This window comes from Aptenodytes forsteri, unplaced genomic scaffold (assembly GCF_000699145.1).
Source record: "Aptenodytes forsteri isolate BGI_AS27 unplaced genomic scaffold, ASM69914v1 Scaffold9, whole genome shotgun sequence".
NCBI classification, from domain to species: Eukaryota; Metazoa; Chordata; class Aves; order Sphenisciformes; family Spheniscidae; genus Aptenodytes; species Aptenodytes forsteri.
The window spans coordinates 1,554,624-1,564,893 of NW_008796217.1; the positions used below are offsets into that span (position 1 = coordinate 1,554,624).

At 38.0% G+C, this 10,270-nt stretch overlaps 1 protein-coding gene across 3 annotated transcripts in view; it reads right to left on the minus strand.

Annotated features, from left to right (window-relative positions):
* TBC1D5 (TBC1 domain family member 5) overlaps window positions 1-10,270 on the minus strand; it is a 310,363-nt gene that overhangs the window by 135,517 nt on the left and 164,576 nt on the right. For all 3 annotated transcript variants that reach the window (XM_009288595.2, XM_009288593.2, XM_009288594.2), the window contains 2 exons: window positions 6,965-7,067; window positions 692-780 (listed from right to left, as the gene is read on the minus strand). In XM_009288595.2, coding sequence (XP_009286870.1) covers window positions 692-780; window positions 6,965-7,067 — 192 coding nt within the window. The remainder of the gene's footprint in view (window positions 1-691; window positions 781-6,964; window positions 7,068-10,270) is intronic.

Genomic DNA, 10,270 nt, shown 5'->3' on the forward strand with positions numbered 1-10,270 from the left:
TAAAAAAAAAAAAAAGCTTTACGTATAGGGCAAGGAAAAAAGCATCTGAATTTGGTTGACAGACAATCATGTGTGATGTAATATTTTATACATATGTGTATGATTACATGCACACACACACACAGTTCGAGTGAAATGGAGAATCAATAGCTGAACTTAATGTTACTACGAAGTCAAAGGATAGTCAGATATTGCAGCTACAGCATTGCAGGTGATGAAAGAAATATAAATCACAACAATTTGTCTACACGGAATTTTTTCTCTTTTAAGATATGAGGAAAGAGAGTTGGTAACATGTCCGTTCTATGACTGTAGTTCTCTAATCTGCCTCCTCTCTGCAATGACAAAAACTAAACCATTTCTGGCAATAAGACTAGGGTGAAACAGTAGGTAGGTATGTAAGCTTTTTGATTAAGGTTTTCCTTAGGTTTCTTGTCTCCCCTTTTTTTGCCAGCTAATACCTGTGAAGGGGGCAATGTCTACACATTTAATCCCCCTTTCAGAAGCTGTAGTAGAGAAGATGAAATAAGGACACTCCCATCAAAGCACGAGGATGCAACAATTTCTGATATCAATTTATCAATTATAAAGAATTAAGGAACACATATTTATAAGTTCTAGTCCAGCCAACTTACTTATTTTTTTAAGAAAGTGGATTTTTAATACTATACAAATAAAACACAATGCTTGCCTTGGTTGTGCAGCTTCACTGGCATGTGAAAAAGCTTGGTGGTCACAATGCAGGATAAAGACAATGGGAGCTAAAAGTTCATGCATACCCTAAACGTAGAAAGAAGCAAAAGTATAGTAAGATTTTCCAGTCATATAATAGTTCCTAACGCATAGCATCAGGCAGCCAGCAATATTAGGTGCAGACTAACTAAAAGCATGAACATTTACATTCTTAACAGAACGGTTTCATAATCAATGGCTTTTATCTTAAATTCTGATTAAATCGAAGTGTTTATTCTTCTATAATATACAGAAGCAAGTTATTCTCCCTTTTTCTGACATAACAGACAACAAATTGGCAATGGTAGGCAACCCTGCACCTGGCAGTTTACTCCAAGATCTATGTTCATAAATATGAATTTTATTTATGATAATTACAATCATGATCCACAGTACAAAGATCTGCAATAGGGAGAAATTACAAAATTTAAAATTATTTTTTATTTAATAATGTTCCAAAACCATAGATAAAAGCATAACAGTAACCTTCAGAGGAGACAAGGGCAGCTATTTGGGAAATTAGAACATGAAGCTTCCATTCCTACAGACATGAGAAATAAAATGAGTTTTTTTCTTTTTTTTTTTTTAATTGTTATGTCAAATTAAAAATAAACTCATTATAACACAATGCATAGGAGACCTGGTACTGTTCATATGTACACATTACATATGCAATCTATATTAAGATACAGAAAAAATACAGAAACATGCAGGAATCAGGACAGAAAAAACTGTTGGATAGTCGAGGACTTGGGCCAGCATTAGAAGCATGGCTGGGCCACCCAGGCCAACCATTGGCGCTTTTACGCGGCGCTCACCAGGAACAAAAAAGGAGTCTTGATTTGCCTTGATTCACCTGGGGCTTGTCAATTTGTTATCAGGAGCAGAAGCAACCGCTTCAGGAAACAGGCAATCCAGTTGGCAAGCAGCAATGCACTGGCAGGTAAAACTACAGCCTGCAGAATGAAACCTCATCTTCAGCAGACATTCATCCCCTTCCCTCAGCTTAGATCAGAGAAAAGGAGGATTTGGGGTATCATAACTGGGGAATTTGGTTATGTCAGGGGCGTTGGGCTCCTAGTGGTAGACTAGGACGGCAGGTAGGAACTACGCAAGCTACAGGTAGGGCTGGGGGTCAGCCATACAAAAGAAATGTGGGGAGCCCTTCGGTGATGGAGAGGATGTGGGACGATGGGTTGAGACCTGTCTGTCTGCCTCTGGACACAGGGATCACTCCAAGGGGAAGGAACTCCTGACCTCAGCCCAAAAACACCAACTACAGCCAGGGCTTGGTGCCAGGCGCCCAGGCTACCCCTACTGTGTCTCGCTCTGGGTGGAGTCCTTGCCCGGCTGTAGGAGGAAGAGTGTGCTGCCAGCAGTGCTCCAGTTCAAAGGTGCAACTACTTCACCAAGTGGAGCCTCAGTCCCAGCTCCAGGTGAGTGCGCTGGGCAGACAGGGGTGCCAGGAAGACCATCTTGTCTATCCGGTTGGCAGAAAGAGCACTGGGGTTGGCCTGTCAAGCTCAAAGGCGTTTTAGGCTGCTGTCAGGAGTCAGATGATGGGTCCCCACACAGGAGCTGTTCTACTTTTATGCTTGCAGTTGCAAGCTAGGAAGTCTCTCCACTTACTTTTCCAGCCCTTTCAGTGATGGACAGACATGAGCAATGAAAGAGTTACACACTTGTGCAGCTACCCTGCTGCTTTGCTTGTATATCAGTTGATATTCCATGTAGCATTTGAGGAGTACTCAGTATCAGCTTCATATGTACCAAACAGATCCAGTAACTACTAAAAACCTTTCATTTTTATTGGAAATAATGGGGATTTTCCTGAAGTGGGACAAACTGAGCAGAGAGGTAGATGTGGAAACCCTCTCTAGATCATTATCTATTCTGAGTGTGCTCGGATGCATTTTAGTGAATCTTATCTGTTCGTAAGAGGAAATTCCAACACCTAGCAGCGTTGAAGAAAAAGCAGTGTGTTATCAACTGAAATCCTAGGAGATTTAATTTTAATTTCTTCAGGACTGAGATGGCTGTTATAGCCTCAACTGTAGGGTTGCAGCAATAGCAGTCAGTTGACTGGGCAAAGCTGAAGCCAGCAAAACTACTGAAGTTTGGACGTTTTCTTTCTCTTCCTATTTCTGAACCTTTAGGGTCTACTTCAAAAGATGAAGGCTAAATAGAAATTCAGTTAGGGGGGAAAAAAAAAAAGATTAAACCCAATGTAGCCACTTGATTTCAGGAGCTGATGTAAAATTCCCAAACACAACACTATGGGTTAGATTACAAATTGACAACTTTAGATTTCTGAAAGTCTTATGGTCATACCAAGAGGGAAAGGAATAGGAGAGACAGGGAGATAGGTCCAGGGTTAGACAATACATGTAAGTGGCAAAAATATTTAAATAAACTGGAGATAACCTGGGTTGTACTTTCATACATACTCACAGCCCTCGGTTAATTAACAGCTCCACATCTAATCTTTTATTCACCCTGCTATACTAAAATGAAATAAGAGAAATGGAAATGCCAAAAACTTGACTACCTAATAAAACTACCACCTAAGCTGTAAACATATAAGCTGAAGAAAGAGGACATAAAATAAGAATTAGTTAAAAAAGATAAAAGCACATCATACATTCTTCCAACATAATAATAGATCAACTTTATAATAAAGTAGAATCATAATGTGGCTGCCCACATACAACAAAAACAAAACAAACAGATGATGAAATATCAGGATTTCAAAAAGATACCTCTGATCTTTCAGTTACAAGAGTACTTCAAATGTTTAGAGATTTTTAGCTTGGCAAGAAAAGCCACCAGTGTAATATGCATAGACATATTTTTTCAATGCTGCAGTTTACTAAAACTCTTTAGTGTTAATAAATAAGTTGACAGAGCTCAGATAATTTTATGACACTTCCCAGCTACAACAAAATATTGATTTCATAATACAGTCTATGGTTTAGAAAGAAAACCAGATATATAGCATTTCTATAATGAAAAGTGAATCAATGCATTTCAAAATTATATTGACTTCTCTAAGGGCAATCAAATCATGAGTGAACAATAGTTAGCCTAGTGATTTAGCTTAATTGTCACTATTTCATTTCTGAGTAACTAGGACCAGAATTTTGGCACCAGTCTTACAGAAGAACGTTAAGAGTAATTTTTACATATTCTTAAGTACAATATACTATTCTCTTTAGATTTTATATTTACAGCTGCTATTTAAAAATTCAACAATCCCAGTGAGGATTCTGTCTTTAAAATCTGTAATACAGCTTCACAACATGCTACTCCATTTGACTAGGGGCAGAAATATCTTTTTCCTCATCAAATAAAATGTTACTTCACACTGGTCAAAAAACCACAAACCCTACTACAAAGACAACTTTCATGCATATACGCATATTAAACAAACATTATTGATTGCTTCTTGTAAGACTATATGCTGATGCTATGTAATAGTTTCAATAAAATGTTGTAAACTTCAGATACACTTTATTTACATTTATAAGTATGCAAATTGTCAAGGAACTGTAACTTTGTCCAGATATTTTGAAAGAGAAACATCGGGTCCTGTACAGATGCTGACAGACAGAAGTATAAGTTTTCATTTATTGGCCAAGTGTTAGAATTCTGATAGCAAATGTAGCTCTTGTATGTGGTCATACAAGTGAGACACAGGAATTCTCATGGAGAACAACAGGACCAGTCCCATGATGGATACTGAATATGAAGACAAACTCCTTAATTTAGGCTTTGTATTCAAGTCACTGTGGAGAGAGCAGCTTGGAGGTGATCTGTTATTGATGAATTAATGGTAACCTTCATTATTTTCAAGAACATATGCTAAGCTTTGATGTAGTGGAAATTATTATGGGAAGTGGGGCTTGAGTCAATGGTAAAAACAGAACCAATAAAAATAGTAGGACAGGAAGATTGACTGCAACATAGGTATTTGCTAAAAGAGGGAAAAAAACATATCCTGTCGCCACCACAAACTCTATTTCCTATTAGCTAATTCAGAGAAGGGTACTGATGGACATGAAAGAAATGTTATCTAAAAAGAGAGGGACACGGGGACAAAAAAGCAGGATTGTTACTAATAAGCTAACAGGAGCATTAATTTAAAAACAAACAAACAAACAAAACCACCCTTTTAAAGTGAGGTAAGAAAAATGAAAAGCTCCTAATAAAAGTGACACATGTCCACAACAAGAGAGGAAAACCACAATCATTTGCTATTTTGTGGACTTGGCACAGCACCATGAGACTTGGGTGATACACTGAACACACTTCAGAGAGATTAAATCAAGAGTTTTTCATTATCCAAATTTATTTCATTTTCTGCACTTCACCTCTCCCTCTTAGTCCTGTGGCAACCCCTTCCTGAAATTACTGCACTACTGATGCACACCAGTTGAAAACAGAGGTAAAGAAGTTTTCTTTGTCAACAGCCTGTAGGCTCGCAAAATTGAACCTGTTCTTTTATCTGCCTATGTTCATTTAGCCCACCAAGCAGTCTTTATTAAAGCTGAGGCATCAGGCAGTCAAAGTTCATTAATACCATTTATATAATCTCTGCAGTTTCAATTAACTCAGCAAGACATTCTACTACATGATAACAGTCTCATTAATTCAATAAAATCCCATAACTATTAACAATATGGTCTATGTTAAACGGGGTGTCACCTAGTAGAAAATAATAGCTTTAACAGCTTCTGAAGAAACTCAGGGCTTTTTTTTTTTTTTTTTTTTAAATTCCCTCTGGCTAAATATTCTCCTTATGTAGAAAGGTATTATTTCTTGGTAAGGAATCAAGAGGATTTTAAATATGAGCAGAGGCTAATTAAGTCCTTTTAAGTCATATCAAAGAGTAAAATAATACTTCTTGTTCAATAAATGATAGACTACATTTGCTGGAATGCGTTCTTCCATTTTCCCATCATCAGTACTCTGTGCTATATTCACTAGAAATGGGAGGCTGAATACTGCTGAAGTGTTTTCTTTAGCAGTGCCCTTCAAAATACAGCTCACAAATCTCATTTTTTCTTTTTATCATGCAAGACTATTCCTTACTTATAGTCTGTCAAACATGAGAAATAACCAGGTGATGAAGATTTAATATGTTTGGTAACTACATATTTGATTTTTGATATAATCTGTAAGACAGTTCTTCAGAAGTAACTGTTCCTTCAACTCATGTGTTGGTCTTTTCATGAAACACCACTAATTTCCTGGCTTGAGGACAGGGTGGTCACAGACTATGCCTGAAAGCATACAGCGTCTATTAAAAATCTTCACATTTACTGAACCTCTGTATTTTTGTAATGAATTTTTTTTTGTCTATGTGAAGTTTGCTGCTCTACCGTTTATCCTTTGTCCATGCACACGATATCCCTCAGTCTGTCAGTCCCTACTCACCCTACAGTTAATAGCCTGGAGAAACAAATACAAATATACTTACGTAGATAACTCTGCATATTGGTCTTGCTACATTAATTTAGTACCAAGCTTATACTCACTTCAAAACCTTCAGAACAAATGTTAAATTAATTTAGCCCGCATCCCATATGGATGCATAGTTAGTGAAGCTTTAAGGCTTTCTTTACCATTTTATCAAAAATGGTTTGAGCAGGCTCTCCATCAGGTAACACTGTAAAAGTGGTATTTGTAGCACCCTTATCCTTCAGTCAAGAGGCATTTGTCAGCTGCGTTGTATTTGGATGCTACAGGGTTAGATAAAGGATCTATTCGCTAACGTACCGCATGGCTTTAGCACTTTGAGGAAGAACTTAAAATATTACATAAAACTTAAAATAGTAACTTTGCCTAAATTTCAGAAGTCACTATTTATGTTTTTTGTTTATTCAGTACCATTTTTAATCCTGCTGCATACTTTCTTTCTTTACGTAAGCACAGAAAACCTTTCTTTTTCTTTTTCTTTCTTAACCAACACTGAAGAAAAAGATGGTGTTTATTAAGAAATTTGAAGTTAGACAACTTAGCAACCTTAAAGAAAACAATTTGAGGGACTGTCTTATGAGGAAAAAGCATATGTTATTCAGTGAGCTTACTCTTCTTACTATCCAGCTGACAAGCAGCTCTTTGATTGCTTTAGCATTATGATATAACTTCGGATACAACAGAACTACATTATTGTCAAACCGTATAGAAGATGTTGAGTCAATGAATGCCACCTGTACAGTATTTTCATTACCTGTTTATAAAGCAACTGCTCATTTTCTCTGGCATAGCAGAACAGAACATCTGTAAGAATTTTTCTCACGTTCTCTTGCTGGAAATACTGCATTTCAGGAAAGCTGAAAATGAAGAAATACAGTGAAAGTAAACAATATAGCGCACAGAATCTCAGTTGCTGGTCTTCTAGAAACCCTTTTAGGTAAGACAGCACCTCCCTTGTCTGCTTTCCCACCGCTCTGTGAATTGTGGGTGCTGCTAGAGTAAGAATACTTCTAAAGACTTGTTATATTTGGTTTGCAACCGAAATTCTGAACCATATTCTTTAATATACATCAGTCTGCTACATAGATACGATGATATCACCAGTTATATTTAAATAAGTAATCCCTTTTAACATTATGAAAACTAGAGACCTGCAAGAATGAAATACAATGGCAGATTGTTTTAATCGTCAACTTCTTACACATAGACAATCTACTGAAAATGAATGACTCGGAGAATCTAATCCAAATAAAACGATGTACCATATGAGTATGTTCCCAACTGCCTAAAGGATCAAGTTCCTTTCCTCCTCAATGTCATGAAAACAAGTTGAACTGAAGCAGAATGAAAGGAGATGGAACGAGAGGCAATAACTGAAGCGAAGATCTACCCTACTCTGGCAGGGCAAATATCTTTTTAAGTGAAATAGAATGAAGTGGAACTAGTGTGAGAATAAGGGAAAAAAACTTCTGGGAAAATCCTGTTATCTGCGTATAATCCAGGAAAATGCAAGTATTTACAATCTGTAACTATTCTGAAGCAGCTCTCACCTGTGCATCCTGCTCCTTGACTGTTGGAAGTAGGAAATAAAGTGGTTATGCAGGATGCACTTTAATGAATAAGTGCACAAACAAAAGTGTTTTCATGCTTACCGAAGTAACTAGATGGCAAAAAATTTCATAAAGCAACCACCCCAATCCACATCCAGCTGTGTGGAGCAACAACAAATAAAATAAAAAAAAAATCTGGAAAGGTGTAATACCAAAAAGAAAGGAAAAGGTAAAGTTGGACAAAGAAAAACAGAGGAATGCTTAAAAAGACAACAAGAGTAGGCCTCAGGCTTGATTGCTGAAATAAAGGCTATAGTATTGTCAGTTTTAAAATGAAATCACATGGATTGCAGATAAGTTTTCTTCAAGCAAATTTTATTTTTCCTGCTTCCCAAGTCTGAGCTACAATGCTAAACTTTAGACCAGTTATATTAAGGCTGTTGTAAAGCCTGTCATGGAGAAACAATATAGGGAATTATAATAAACTACTTCAGATAAAATTATTAGTGTTAATAATTACTGTGGTCATCTCACAGAGGTGATGACAGGTAAGCACAGAAACATAACTAATTAAGGCTAGAAAGGTGCTTTGAAATCCTTGGATGAAGGACCTGAATCAAGAGACAAGGCAGACAAGACACCGTGGCTTAAACGCAGCAATGCTGAAGTCCTGAGAAAGGCACTGGGATGAGGGGTGTAACATTTTCCTGGCACCTGGTGGGGGTAATGGTAGACCATCATTTGGAAACTTGTATGCACTTGTACTAATCATATTACTGTAAAGGAAGGACACAGCTGAGACCAAAAGTGCATTACAGCAGATGGCAATCGACATAATTTAGGGGTTTGAAGAGATTATTTCTGAAGGACTGTTATTCAGGCCTGCCCTATGAAGTTTAGGAAGAGAAGGCTAACAAAGAAAACTCAAAAATACACAGAGATATCTGTGAGGATCTAGTAATACCAGAGATTGTGACAGAAAGGATAATAACAAACTCAGGAATAAGCTGGCTGAAGTATTAATTATAGTAAATGTAAATACAAGAGATCATGAGGGAACTATCAGTTCAGGATGGATTTTTATGGAGAATGTCATTTTATGATTAAAGCACTGTTTCAGAAATACAGTATCCTCAAATCAGGCAAGGTAAGAATACTTTTCACGAACACTAGAATATTACATTTAATTACATTTCTGAGAAAGACTGTATAAGGACATGGGAATTTTGCTAGACTGTTTTACCACAACTGCTACAGTTAAACAACGGCACATTCAAGTCCCTGCTTTCTGAAAGTGGAGACCAGCGTGAGTTAGTTATCGTTTTTTAAAACCTTCCTTTAGTCCATTTAGGGGCTCCTACACCAGAGGCAGCCAGACTTCGACACAGAAGAAACTTAGGGCGGCAACCAAATAAAAGGATGCACAAATACTTTATGAAACAAATTTGGTGGCAGACAGAAATGAGGCTCTTAACCACAGCCATGGAGTGACCATCTTTTCTTTCATGAACAGATTCCAGCCCCTGCCATTCCTCAACCCTGTTACTCAGCTGGAATGGGGAAAGCTACTAAACCAGAAAAAATGGAAGATGCTCTTGCAGCTGCAAAGGTTTGGTAAAGAATAATAATAACCGCCCCCCCCCATTGCTCACTTATTTCTTGAAAAGGCATAAATTGATGTATAAAGGTAGCTCTCCCTTCCAGCAGTCCCTCCTCTTACATAGAAACTAGATTTTGTCTCCCGTGGTCACAGTGGATTGCTGTTTCTTCCCATCACTTCTATATGCTTAGGAAGGATGTAGCTGCCTAATGGCTTCTCCACTGCCTTTTTTATGGGTGGGGTTGCTTTTTGTTTTTTGGGAGATGGAGAGTTTGAAACAGCAGCACCCACCACTGCTCATCTTCCCACAGCTTCCATTGTCCTAAACTGTGACTGTTATTCCTGAAGCAGAAACTAGGTAGACCAACATATAAAAATACTACTACAAAAGAAAAGAAATCCACTTGATTAGTCTACTGGGAATGCCCCCTAAGCATTTTGTTTTCTTAAATACTGGAGAGAGAAAGAGGGTAATCAAATCTAGCCATTTACAATCCTAGATGTACAAGGTGATGCCAGCAAGTAGACTGGTATTTTGATTTGACTGGTAGCTAGATGCTCTTGCATCTGCCAATCTGCTGATTTCCATTTCTGCAGAATATTTTTAAAAATTCTTCTTTATCACTTACAGATCTGGATGAGGGGATCAGGTGCACCCTCAGTAAGTTTGCAGACGACACCAAGTTGGGCAGGAGTGTTGATCTGCTCGAGGGTAGGAAGGCTCTGCAGAGGGACCTGGACAGGCTGGATCGATGGGCCCAGGCCAACTGTATGAGGTTCAACAAGGCCAAGTGCCAGGTCCTGCACTTTGGCCACAACAACCCCATGCAGCGCTACAGGCTTGGGGAAGAGTGGCTGGAAAGCTGCCCAGCAGAGAAGGACCTGGGGGTGTTGGTCGACAGTCGGCTGA